The 13369-nt window shown below is 45.2% G+C and overlaps 1 protein-coding gene across 1 annotated transcript in view; it reads left to right on the forward strand.

The window, feature by feature from the left end:
- Positions 1 to 13369, forward strand: part of CAMK2G (calcium/calmodulin dependent protein kinase II gamma) — a 123680-nt gene that overhangs the window by 104354 nt on the left and 5957 nt on the right. Inside the window, exons 15-19 of the mRNA XM_019617944.2 lie at positions 3131 to 3163; positions 7037 to 7105; positions 8690 to 8734; positions 9385 to 9433; positions 11436 to 11549. Of these exons, the coding sequence (XP_019473489.1) occupies positions 3131 to 3163; positions 7037 to 7105; positions 8690 to 8734; positions 9385 to 9433; positions 11436 to 11549 (310 nt within the window). The remainder of the gene's footprint in view (positions 1 to 3130; positions 3164 to 7036; positions 7106 to 8689; positions 8735 to 9384; positions 9434 to 11435; positions 11550 to 13369) is intronic.

Genomic DNA, 13369 nt, shown 5'->3' on the forward strand with positions numbered 1-13369 from the left:
TAACATGACTTGGACGAAAGGCACGACAGCACAGTGAACCAATAGGGAATCCTCAAAAATGATCTATCTTGAAATCTGTAGGGGTCAAGTAACATCCATATGGTGATCAGCATGAGTTAATGCTGCTATTTCTGTCTGTGTATTGTACATGATCTTGAAACCATACTTTTTAAATTAGATTGTTGTGCTGAAGCTAAATGAGGAGAACCCAAGTTCACCTGAACACCAGTTTTATGCTGAATAGCATTACACAAAATGCTCAGAGTGAGCACTTCAGGTCTGCTTAAGTCCTGACATCCCATAAGGCATTTGATGCACCTTTGATGCATTCACTCTTTGTACCGTATTGTTGTAATGCCTAGAAACTCCAGCTGAGATCAAGGGTCCAATGTGCTTAGCAGTGTATTGATGCCTAAGCAGAAAATCCCTGCCTCTTAGCTTACAGTTTAAATAGACAAGCTGACAAAGGGCAGGAGGAAAAATGGATTCACAGAGACAAAATGATTCAGTCAGCATCGCACAGAAAGACTAAAGTGAAGGTGGAAATAGGCCCCACAGCTGCTAGTTCAGGCTGCCTCTCACAGATCGACTTTGAGTTGACACTGAGTCCTGAAATGATTTTTCATTTTGTGAGTTAGAACAAGAGTGATATTTTAACAAATATGCACATATATATATATATCTATATATCTGTATATATATAAATATACAAATATATAAATCTGTTTTGGACTGGAGGGGAACTGCATGAAAATAGCAGGAATGCAAAAAGCTATTGTAAAAATATATCCTTGTTAAGGGCATAGAACTGAGTGGAATCTTTACTGGAATCACTCTACTTCCCTTAGCATCTTCTAGTTTTCTGTAGGTGCTCAGAAGAGTTTATGCTTCTTCTTTCTAGTATTGCAGCTATGCTGAAGAGCCAGTGATTCTTCAGGGTATGTTCTGTCATCTGCTGACTTGAGCTTATTGTTACCTGAAGTGAGATTCTTTAAATTTAATTGTAGAGAATCTGTTCCTTTTTTATGAAGTGACCACCTGAATTTAACACAAATAAAAAATACCTGGGTTTGAGAGGACAATGTTACCCATAGCGATTTGGGAGAATGTTTTGTTGCTTAGATTCAGGGAAATCCTTCAGGTGATCAGTGAAGTACTTTACTGTAAGCTAGATCTCTAACAATTTTTTCTACTCCTTACAATGTCTCTGTATTGCTTAAAAACACTTAGAGATGTATCTGTCATGGAAAGAGACCTATTAGTAAGCAAGCTTCTGTTATCTTGTTTTCTTCCTGAGTTACAGTCACACTGCAAGAAGATAAGTAAGTTTTACTCATCTGGTCTTGGAAAGATGACACAGCTTGCCTTACAGAGGGAACTGTGAGACCGGTTTGTTGTTAGAAACTTTCGTTTGTTTATTTTAACTTAACTATGTTTTGATGCTTTAACACTTAATGTCAGTGCCTGGTGTTGGCGTTGTCCAGCCTGTCCTGAGTTGTAATAGCACTTGCATACTCTGGTCTCCTGACTCACCACCTAGTCAGAAATGATGTGCTTTCTGGGATATCGTGTTAATAGACCAACACTGTTTAAATTTAGGTTGTACTTTAATTAAATTCTGCTCTGCAGAGATTTCTGTTTCAAGCTGTGTCAGTGTTATTTTTGCCTTTAGTTCCGAAGAAGAGAAATAGAAGGGTGATTGTTTTCTGTATGGATTAGTTGATTCTCCCTCTATAAAGAACTTTTGGTTTTCTCAGCATTTTCCATTCCTTTACTTGTTTCTGTAACTCACTGGAAATCTACTGAAACATCAAGTGATGCTATCTTCCTTACAGAAAAGTTTCCCTGCAATGTCTCTGTCTGCTACAACTTATAGGATGCATTAAAAATAACTCAAGTTTTGAAGCAGTTTCTCAGTTGGTGTGAATTTCATCTTTTCCCAGTCATGAATTCCCTATTGCAACTGGAAACAAGGATTCCTCTGAGTTGGTAGTAATCTGAGCTTTGTGTTCATGTGCTGGTGGTACATCCCATCTTAGCTCTAGCTTGAGGGAACACTTGTGGAGAAGCTAAAATGACTTAAAAGGAAATGGAATCAATCAGAAGGCTGTAAGGCAGGTAATGAATGGCAAGCCCTGTGTTTCCTCCATGAAGTGGAAGATCAATCAACAAATCAGTGGGCTTCAAAGCTTATATAGCACCGAAGGAGAATAGCAGATGGAAAGTTTATGCCGAGTTGATGGGGGTGAGAAACTGTAATGCTGGAACCTGCCAGATGCGGTGTGGACAGAGTGGGACACTGAGAGTGTCATGAAAGAGCAGAGAAATGCATGCTGAGCCTGGTTTATTGGAAAGTGATGTGTGGTGTGAAGGAGTCGTTGAAGATGACTGAAGATGTCTTTTGAGCAAGAATAAATTCCTGGAAAGCTGGGTAGTGCTTGAGCATTGCTCACTGTTTGTTCTCCCTGTATCTGAGAGTGCAAGGTGTTCTGGCTGTTTTTCTGTGCCTTTTTGTCTTTCTTGCTTTTCCTCTGTGTCTGAGCATGGGTGCATCTTGCCTCTCCAGTCTGCCCTAATTTCTTTGTAAGGGATCCTTTTTGCTGCTATGCACAAAAGTTTCCCTTTTTCCTGAAGCCTTTGGGGACACCTCTCCCACTGTGGTCTCCTTCCCACCCCCTCAGTCTAGTTGCAAACACACCCTTGCTTCTTATATGATGTGAATGACTGGAGGTTTACTGCTCACTTCTTCAGTGTTGCTGGGCAAGCACACATTTTTCTGAAATGGGAAAGCATGTGGGAAAGACTCCCTTGCATCCCAAGTCTTGTACATATATATTCCTCCCTCTTCTCTCCTTTTATCAGTGTATGGAGTACCTACGCTTTGACTTCAGTGTTTGAGTGGATGGGAGTCTTCCACCCTGCCCTTTCCCCTGGTGTATAGCAGTGTTCTTCAATTTCTGACTGCACCTTGCTGTGTGTCTGTGCCTTTCTGCTGCTGCTTATACCTGCCCTAGGGGAGCATTATTGGCAAGGGGGCCCTCGCTGGCACACTAATGTGTGAATAGTTTCTGTGCTTTTCTTCTCATCTCCTTTCTTCCCTTCTCTTTCCCTCTCTCAATGGTGTGTCCAGAAAAGGAAGTCGAGCTCCAGTGTGCATTTGATGGTGAGCACCTCCCGTAAGCTGCCTGCGATTCGTGCGTCCGCCATTCTCATGCCATGCACGCTCGGCTTGTGCTCATCACCCTACATAGCATGTCTGTGCAGGGGGGAGGTGGCGGGGAGTCATTGTGCACTGAAAGGTCCATGTCCTCACTAAAAGGGCCCTGTGATCGTCTGGCCCCCGGCCAGTCACACAGTTCTCATTTTGTGTGGAAAATCCGCTGCTGGAAATGCAGTTCGACCTTGCCTGCTGTCAGTGTCTGATTGGAGTGTGAAATAAAAAAGGCAGTTGTTCTCCTGGGCTCAGCAGGGCAGGTGTGTGCCTGGCCTGGATATGGGGCTTTGTCATTCTGTTTCAGAGGTGCCAAAAAGAAAAGCAGGTGCTCTGCCTGGTATTGGTGCAGTCATCATTGTTGGGAGCCCTGCAGTGTAGAACAAACTGGGAGTCGCTCCAAATGTGGCAGAGATTGATGGGGCTTCACTGTACGGATGAAATGTGTGGACACAGCACTGCCAGGCAGCTCAGAGCTGCTGGTCACTTCTTTTTTTTATTTATTAGCATTCTTATTGGAAAGGTTTGTCAGAGCCTTTATAATCCAAAACTTCCTTTTGTTTTGATCTCGTTTATGTATCCCAGCATGACCAAATACCCAATAACTACCTCCCCTGTCTTATTCATTTTGTTTTTCATCCATCCAGATGTTTAACATCTATAAATATGTTACAAAAGTAGTCAAATCTATTCTGAAGGAAGTAAAGAGAAAATTGGCCAGTGCCATATTGTAAGGGCTCATATACAGCCTGTTAGATAATGCCTGTGTCTGTACACTGAGAGGTATGAATAGCAACTGAAGTACAAGGTTAGTGATGGCATTGTCTCCTTTAGACAAAGAACAGAAAATATTTCTTGTTACTGCAGATGGGAAATAGGAACGCTGTAGTACTGAGAAGGCAGAATGATGTCTACATTGCTGTCTGGAAGATACGTCCCCTCTTCCTCCTTCAATGATAGCTTAAGACTCTGCAAACACAAAATGTAATCCCTAAGTACTGCTTGGAAAATCTGATGCTTGGATCATGCTTTTCACCAGCCCTACCTTTATGAATTACCAGGGCAGGAGTTCCTTGTGCTTTTCTAGCCTTGCCTATCTGCCCACTGCTAGCAGTACTTAAATTCCCTCTGCGTGTTGTTTTAAAGCAGTTGGGGATATATAAACCTTGTAAGTGTCAGCTGTAGGAAACATAGAAGCAGTGAAGGTGGCTAAATAACCAGAGACAGCCCATGTATCAGTACTTACATTCTTTAGTTTGCCAGAAGTGTGTGTCCCTAGCGATATGATCACTGGTCTGTTTTCTTTCTCTTGCACCCTGTGTTGTTTGTGCCTGTCTTGTCTGTCTCTTGTCTAGCTCAGGAAACATTGCCAAATGCTGTGCCCAAACTAATAGTGTTACATGGATCTTCAGATAGGCCTGGCACCTTTTTAGGTGAATTGGCCTCTTCTAACTTGAGCTGCGCTGCTGTGAATTACCAAGGATCACAGCCTGCCCAGTGACACTGAGAAAGAGGGGTAAAAGCTGGCTGTTTACCCTGGGCTTGGGGTCAGGCACACCAGATTTTTCCACTGAAGGGTAGTTGGCTAGAAAGCCAGAATACCCAAGTGTGTGTGGAAAACTCGGTACATCAGATACCTCTATCAGAGAAAGAACTATGAAGTGTGTTTAGCCTAAGTCTTTTACCTCTTATTCTCTTGGGACTCTGTCGTGGTGTAGAATACTATGTGAATGGCAAATATACTACTTGACTGGCAAATATGATGCTCTTTTTCTGTCACTGGACAGGGAGGAATATGATGGATGAACTGAGTGCTCAGTGCAGCTTGGAGGGCAGGCTGCATGTTCTGGGTGCGTGTGGGTTTGTGCTTTGTAAGGTGACATCCCACACCTACGGAGCTGCTATTAACTTTTTTCTCCAGAACAGTGGCTTTCTAGATGTTTTTTTTTTCTATTTGATCTCATGTATAAAGCATTTTTGAATGCCTTCTTTGATAACTTGCTAACTTTGTCTTCTGATCCCAGTGAACTAAGAGAAATAAACTGTGCTTTGCTGGATGCAGGAGGTTTGGAACTTAGATCTCTGTGTTAGGATCACTGGTTTTGAAGACATACAGGAACCTCAGTGCTGTGTGGATGAGTGGACCCAAGCATTGCCACGAAATAGATTGGGATTCATTTTTACAGGTCCATCTGCTCCTCTCATATAATCATAGCAGCCTGTCATCTCTTGTGCCATCAAGCTGCAAATAACAAGGAGGAAGTAAAGCTCTTGGAAGGCCAAAGTCTTAGGATAATGTGAGGTTGTATAGAAAGAGGCAATAATTTGAAAAGTGTTTCTCCTTTCTTAGTTTTGGGGAATGAGTGTGTCCCATGTTCTTTTTTTTCCCCATTAACTTTTAAAGCACTCATTACTGTCTCTCTCTCTCACTTACTTATCACTCTTTCCACCTACCCCATCATCCTTTTCTTTGCCCTCTTTCCCTTTCCTAAAGGGATAGCTAAGCCAAAGTATGCTGCTTGTGAAGGAAAACTGAAGTATTAGTGGTCTGTATGAATTTTTAACCTCAAACGCTCTTTCTCTGGTTGAGTTAATTAAACTTTTGGCAAATGTTTGCCGACTCAGCATTTGACTTGTGCATTCTTTGTGCTTGAGACTGGGCGGTGATGCCCTGTTTTGCAGTGTGAGTTTGCATTCCTCAAAAATGGTGGAATAAAGAGCAACTGCAATAAGGTCACTTTGCTGTTTGAGCTCAGCTCCAGTCACACTCACTTGTTGACCAAGGAGTTTGAGTGAGGCTGTTGTAGTGCTTGTTTTGACATTGTTGCTGGTATCTGACAGTAAGAGTGCTATACACCTGGTGTAGGGGTTACGCAGCAGTGTAAACTGTGGGGTTACTTCCCCTAAAAATGAGTGGATTTATGGGCCAGGAAACATGCTGTAGTGGGCACAGGTTTTTCTTCCTTGAAGTAGAGTTTGTTCACTTCCAACTGCACTGACATACATTATAATGGGACATTTCTTTGCAACAAGCCAGTTGCAAACACCTCAGTTGTGCTGTGTGAATGCAGGAAACAGAAACTCTATTCTAAACCACAGCTACAAGGAACAGAAGAGGGAAAAGATAAAAAAGCTACTGGGCGGCACCATCCAGAGAACTTGCTGCTTGGGGAATTGCAAAGACTTTTCCTTGCAGGCATTCCCCTCACTTTTCCATATTTTGGCCCTGTAAGTTTCTATAATTCAGGACACAGCAGGGACATAAAGCACCATACCTCACCCTTACTCTACCTTCTCTGGAGGGCTGACCATGTGTTTTCTTACATAAGTAGATTCTCTGGGAGATTCAGCATCATCACATATTTAGGACTGTTCCTGGGCACTTTGGTACTTCTCAGTCACAAGTCCCATTTGTCCCTTGTTTGAGGCAGCACCTTGGCAGTTGTGCCTCTGTCACTTTTGTAGTCTTTCTCTTGGGGACTGCTGTCATTTCCCATTCTTCTTCACCGAATATTTTTGTCAGTGCTCCTTCCAAGATTCCCCCCCATCCCTTTAGGCTGTTGCCTTTTCCCCTTCCATTTTCCTTCCTTATAGCTCTTGCAGTCCATGCACATTTGGGATTTGGTACTTCCCTTGCAACATCTGTTGCCTCTGAGGTAAGGATGATGTCCAGCAGTCTGGGCAGCACTCCTCCTTCCTCCCTCTTCTTGTCTGAGATGGTGGGGAGGGAGGGGTGTGAAGACACGGTTGGAGTTGAAGCAATGCTGTTTTTTTCTTGCTGTCCTTGCCCAGCAGGAGAACTAAAAACATGTTTTTCTGTCTCAGCCACAGAGCAACAACAAAACCAGTATAGTAAGCACTGCAAAAGAAACACCCCCAGTGCAGACGTCCATGGTATCTTCCCCAACCGCTTTTTTTTTTTTCCCTGTTTGTTTTAATTTTGACTTTGTCCTCTCCCCCTTCACTCCTTCCCCGCACCCCGAGTGCTGCTTGTGCTGCTTTTTCAGCTTGTGTTTTGGCTTTGTTCTGTGTCCTTGTGCTGCTGTGGGCACTGGTCACAGCCTCACAGGCTTTGGGGTGGGGGTGCTGAGCAGAGCTGTGGTGGGATGTGAGGATTGCAGCTTGCCTGGACTTCCCCTTGTGCCATCCCTGTATAGTTCTGTGTCCCGTTCAGCTGGTCCTGCTGGCTTTGGGGGAGCCTGGTTTGGAAGAAGAGTGGCCCAGCTCTATCCACTCTCCAACATCTAGAGAGTTGAGGATGGACTTCAGGACACCACAGAAGAAAAGGGCAAAGGGTATTCAGGGGAGGCCTTAGACAGTCTCTTTGGGCTACTCAGCTGTGTGCTTGATCCTCTGCAGCTAACTGGCTTGCTGGGCTAGCATTTTCTGTTTGACAGGCAGTGTACAGCAGGCTTCATAGGGTGCCCTTTGCCTAGTGCAATTAGTGGTGTGGCACAGTGTGCTCTCGTCAGCATACTGGGAGATCAAGCAGCAGTGAAATGAGTGACAGAGTTGTGTGGGTTAGTGTACATCACTGCGCCAACACAGTCCTGGTGCCCTTGCTAAGCCAGCCTGCCAGAGAGATGGCAGCTGAAGGAAATGGCGTGGGATCCTGAAGCCTTGTCCTGGTAACGAAGGGAAGAGCAGGAGCTAGTTAGCACCTATAGGCCTGTAGCTGCTCTTTGCTGTGTGTCACTGGAGAGTTGGATTTGGCAATTTTTTGGAGGGTGGAATGGTGGGATTTGATGTTCTCATTGTTTGTTATAGGGCAAAGGATTCTTGGGACACTTCATAATTTTCTGCTCTCCCTTCACTGGCTCTGTTCATTATGGTTTTGATACTGAAGGAACCTTTCTAAATTATTTATTAATTATGACTATTGAAATTGGATCCCACCGTAGAGACTTGCAGACAAACGAGCCTTTTTTTTCAGCCCAGTTCTCTTAGCAACTCCTGATGAAAGGCATCTATGTGGTCTGGCTTCCATTGTTTGATAAGAAAATTATGAATGTCCCTTTTTAAGGACAGGACACCCAGCATACTTTCCCAAAACCTAGGAGACAAAGGCCCCAGCCCAGTATTACCCTTTCCTACCTTCATTCACCTTCTGAATCATTATCCAGTGAGGACACTGCTGAGGAGTCATTACCTGATGAACAGCCACAGAGGGCTGGATGTTGTGCTGCTGTCTGGCATTTGTGCTAGTCTTCTTCTCTGGAGGCAAATTGGGGATTGGGGTAATTGCAGGGAGTGCTGGGGGCTTTGTCTCCTTGTGACCGTAGCTTTTAGTGCAGTGTCTCTCTTCTGAAAACCTTCTGTGCAGGAAGTGTGTGCGCGTGCACGCAAGCACATGTGTGCTCTTTGGAATTTGTGGTTTGATTTTTATGTCAGTCACCTTTTCTCCACTTGCTGGGGAGTGAAAGCAAATGAGAGAATGCATGGGAGCTGGAGTTTAATGATTCTTCCATCCTTTCCTAGGAGCCTCAAACAACTGTTGTCCATAATGCTACAGATGGCATAAAGGTAAGGGATGGGAGTGTTGCCAGAGAAACTTCTCTCCAACATTCTCACCTTTGTGTGTCTGAGTTCAGTTTCTGCCTTTCTGGTGTTTGGTTTGTAGCTTGGTCCTGCTGGCAGTAGACTGGGAGGGTTGTTTCATGTGGATGTAGATCTCTAGAAGAGCCTGAGTAGGGACAACAGTTCAAATATCATCATCTCTTTTCTACAGTGGTGTGTAACCACCACTTTTAGGTGGATTGGGTGAGAAGATAAGATACAGGTGCTCATGCATTTATTTCTTTGGGAAAGGGAGATCTGTTCCTTTGAGAAAAGCTAAGGAAGGGCTCCTAAGCTCTTGTGGCTATTCTTCTTCCAAAAAAAAGCAACTCCCATTTGATCTCACTTGGCAGAGTTTGGTTACTTCTGTTCTAATAAAAATTCTGTGTGGATGGCTTGAACTTGCTTCTACGTGCAGAATTTTAGCAGTGATGCTATCAAGTTTTGCTTAATATTTGGCCTGCTTTCATCCAAATCTTCGCTGTGTCATCCTGGCTCTGCCACTCTTGCCTATGTGTTTATGCTTTCCCTACCTTCCTTTACAAAAAAAAAAATTAAAAATCAAATTACTTACTACTGACTGCTGATGCCTGGTAATGCTCTGTTCTGCCGTGCAGGGTTCTACAGAGAGCTGTAACACCACAACTGAAGATGAGGATCTGAAAGGTAGGTGTTTTGCTTGTAACTTCCAATACAGTTAAGTGCAGGCAGGGGTTCCTGGAGATTTGATCATTGCACTGAACTGTCTTCCCATATTTCTGTACGTGACTCAGTTCATAAATTCGCAATGACATTGCCGTTCCTGTCACAGTAGGACAATATGCTGGGGAACCAGTTGACTTGGCCTCTGTGAGATACAAACCCTTTTCGTCCTGAACTAATTTGTTTTTGCCTCAGATTTAGAGCTGTTTGCTTGAAAATTTCATAATCTGTTCATCTTCAGTCCATTTCTAGGCATGGAAAATCTCTGCTAGTCTCTCGAGGTTTGGAATCTGTGCTTTTTATGATTCCCTGCAGGTTACAGGGAGTTGAAACCTCTCTGCTGCTCACTTGAGAAAGAAGCAGCCTCCCTTCTTGCCTCTTTTTGGGAATCTTCTTAGTGATGCATACACACCTTTCTCTCCCCCGCCCCTCCTCTTTGGGTCTCTCTATTTTTGCTTCAGAGACAGAGATGATAGCCTGTTGTCTGAATTGATTTCTCATATCCCTGATGGAGATGCTGGTAGAGGGAGAGACTAAGAAGAGATTTCATGCCTTTCAGTGACCACATCATAAATATTTTGTGCTTGTAAAACTCTCTAGGTGAAGGAGCTCTGGGTCCCTTATCTGCTAGTGTTGTTCCAGCAGCTGTCCTTATCCTGACCTCCATAAAGAAGGAAGAGGGGAAAGAAGTTTTCCAGAATGGGCAGGTTTAGAATGGGTGAATGCTGTTGACAGATATGGTATTAGTTTGCACTTTTAGGCAGAGGCATCCTTGTTCTCCCTGTAGTCAATCAGACTACAGTATCCAGGGAGAAATGAATGCTGGCCCTGTGGTGTAGCAGCAATGTCACCTCAGTCAGCTGGGCTAGTTCCTGCTGCTTTTCCTGCGGCTTGTCACAAGCTGCTATCTTCTCTTCTGAGGAGTCATAGGGAGCAGAAATGTGTGCTGGTGCCTGAATGAGCTATACAATACCAGTTGTTTCAAATGAGACCTGACTTCATAATAGCATAGCAGCCTCTCACCTTTTTGCCAAAGAGTAGTCTGTGGTTTAAGAACCCAGCTTTGAGGGAAGAGAACTGGATGGTTTTTGTAGCGTGGTGATGAAACTGGTTTACCTAATCTCTGCTGCATATCTGCCCAGAATAGATAATTGTCCAGAACCTCCTGTCCTTTGAAAGCTTGCATTCAGGAGAGTTTCCATACTAGATCCATCTGAGCCAATGGGTGTCCTGCAAGACAAGAGTATGAATGCTGTGAAGAGAGGGAGGCTAGGAGGGGAAGCAAGGGCAGCTGGCCAGGACTAAATCTATGAAGAATTATATAGGATTGCATTGCTGCAAATCAAAACAGATTTGGCAGAGGTTAGAATATATTATGATCTTAATAGAAAGGAATATTTGAAAGGAAGTTGGGTGGGAATGAACTCGCACAGTAATACTTTGTGCTATGGCCAGCTCTACCTGGTAATTTTAGTGCTTCACTTTATAGTAGTATTCCTTTTCCACTTCTGCCCCTCCTCGTTTTAAGTAAAGCAAGCACTCAAGCAAGATTAAATGCACCAAAAGCTTTGAGGTGTTGAAGCTCAGCATTCTGCATAGCCATGACTCTGGAAACAGGGAAGAGCTCATGCAATTCTGCTTCTGACCTTTTATTTTCAATAGACACAGGTTATGCAGATCTATTCTTGTTGTAGGAGACATTGTGCTACATCAGTGACAGTTGCCTCGAGGCTGTGTTGTTTCCACTGTGGTGGGGCTGAAGGGAGCAGCCCCTCGTGTCCATATAAATTGCACAGCAGTTCCATGTTGTAAAGCTGTCTTCTTGGCTTTGCCCTGAAGGATACTCCTGCATGTTTTGTGCCAGCATTGTGGTTTCTTTAATGTTCTCCTATTTCCTTTCTCTTTTTTTATTTACTGAACTTGCGTGTTTTGTTTGTGTTTGTGTTTTAATTCCCTGCCATGCTAGCTCCCCCTCTCTCCACCGGGGACGGCAGCTCAGTGCTTGAAGGACGGAGGCACAGTGAGAGCAAAACACAGACTGAGTCCATGCAGTCCCAGCTTTCTCTCTGTTTCTCAGCCAGTAAGTCCAGGGGTGCAGTGCTCCACAGCATCTTTTTCCCACCCCTCCCTCCTACCTTTCCCGTTTCTCCTTCCCCAAGAATTTTCCTTTCCTTGACTTCCTTCCAGAATGTTGATATATATATTTTTTTCATTTTCAGTACTCTAGAATAAAAAGAAATCATCTCCCTTCCTGCAAAATACCCTCTTTCACACTCTGAAAACTTCCAAACCCTTCCCTCCCCTTTTGAAAAGACAGAATCTCATCTTGGCCAATTCCATTCCCTTGCTTCCATCTAGGTGAGATGTGGACTTCTCGGGAGATACGCTGCCTCTCAGGGTCTCCTCGGGGGAATCCCTGCACATCTGGCTTTCCTGTTCTGTAGATGGGCCAGTGGAGCAGTTCTGCTGCAGGGCACACGAGGCTGAGTTCAGTCTCACTCGGCACAAACTTGGGAGCTCCCTGGCCAGGGGCGATGCTCAGGAAGTGTGAGTGAATAGCAGTTGTTGGTGCCTGCATCAGTTGTGTTTTGGAAGAGATGTAGCTGCTGGAAGGGCCCCCAGCATTTCTGAACCCACCGTCACGTGCTCAGAATGAAAATCTGTTGATAGTGTTGGCTCTGAGGGACATTTCTCTCTGCGGTGCTTTACACTGCACTGTGGTGCTCAGTTGCTGGTACCATGGTTGGTCAGTCAGCTGTGGTGCCTCTTGCCTGGTCCCTCCTGATCCGCCTGCCTCTGTAAGAGGAGCCTGTGGTTGAAAAGCTCTGCACACAGGATGTGCACAAGCTGGTAGGTTGGAGAAGGATGCACGTGGTGTTCCCAGCCTCCCTCCTACAAACACACCTTACTTGTTGTCTGTTGAACTCCGTGGTGGGAGGTTTTTTGCTGTGAGTTGGGAACATCGGGACTGTTTGGTTCTGCTCAGGTCAGTCTGGGGAGGGAGGGCCAGGCGGGTTCTTCTGTCTCCTGCCATCCTTCCATGGTTTCCTGCACACAGCACCCATGTCTCATGTGGTGCAGCAGTTAGAGCCTCTCTCTGTTGGTTATTTTTGAATTAGCTGTAAGAATGTCACACTGCTGGTTTGTGAGGCACAGTGGGAAGGAAAGGTGTTTTGCTGAGCCAGAATGGAAGGGAAATGATCTCTTCTCGATTCCTTTTTGCTGTGAAGTGCCCCTTGCTGTTTCCTTATTACCTCACTCCTCCTGTCCGCAGGCTCTGCTCGGTGCCCTGGGGAGCACCATCTCCCTGCTCGCCCCCCTCCCCGAGTGAGATTTGCAGTGATGGGGTGCTCTGCTGCCTTTCCCTTTGCTCGCATCTCCTACTCACCCTCGTGCTGCTGTGTCTCACGCGGTGTTCTCGCTCTCCTCAGCCCACCGCCCGCAGCACCGCGGTTCCCGCTGAGCTCCCAGGGCTCTTCTGCTCGAGGTGTCTCGGAGCAGCGCCCGCGGCTGAGGTAGCGGAGCTGGCTGGGCTGCGGGAGTCTGCGTGCCCTCGGGCTGGGGCTGTGTGTGCGTTTGTACTTCTTTGTTGGTTTTGCTTTCTGGTTTACGTTTGTTTGTTTATTATTGTAATGCTTACGTTTGTTTTGCAGCTACACAGTCTTGTGAAGAGAAGCTTCTTGCCTGGGACAGCCCAGGGCAGACATTGGAGTTAGAGCGTGCTCGGTCGGAGCCCTTGCTAACTCCAGTAGTTCCCTTTGTACTTAACAGTGCACCGTGTAAGTTAGCAGCCGGGTAGCAGTAGTGGAGTAGTGCAACTAACGCTAGTCACCTTCGTTGTGAAGTATTCCTCCTCTCCCCCACCTCGGGGCCCCTCGGGGCAGGCGAGGAGCCGGCGAG

Source organism: Meleagris gallopavo, chromosome 8 (assembly GCF_000146605.3).
Source record: "Meleagris gallopavo isolate NT-WF06-2002-E0010 breed Aviagen turkey brand Nicholas breeding stock chromosome 8, Turkey_5.1, whole genome shotgun sequence".
Lineage (NCBI taxonomy): Eukaryota > Metazoa > Chordata > Aves > Galliformes > Phasianidae > Meleagris > Meleagris gallopavo.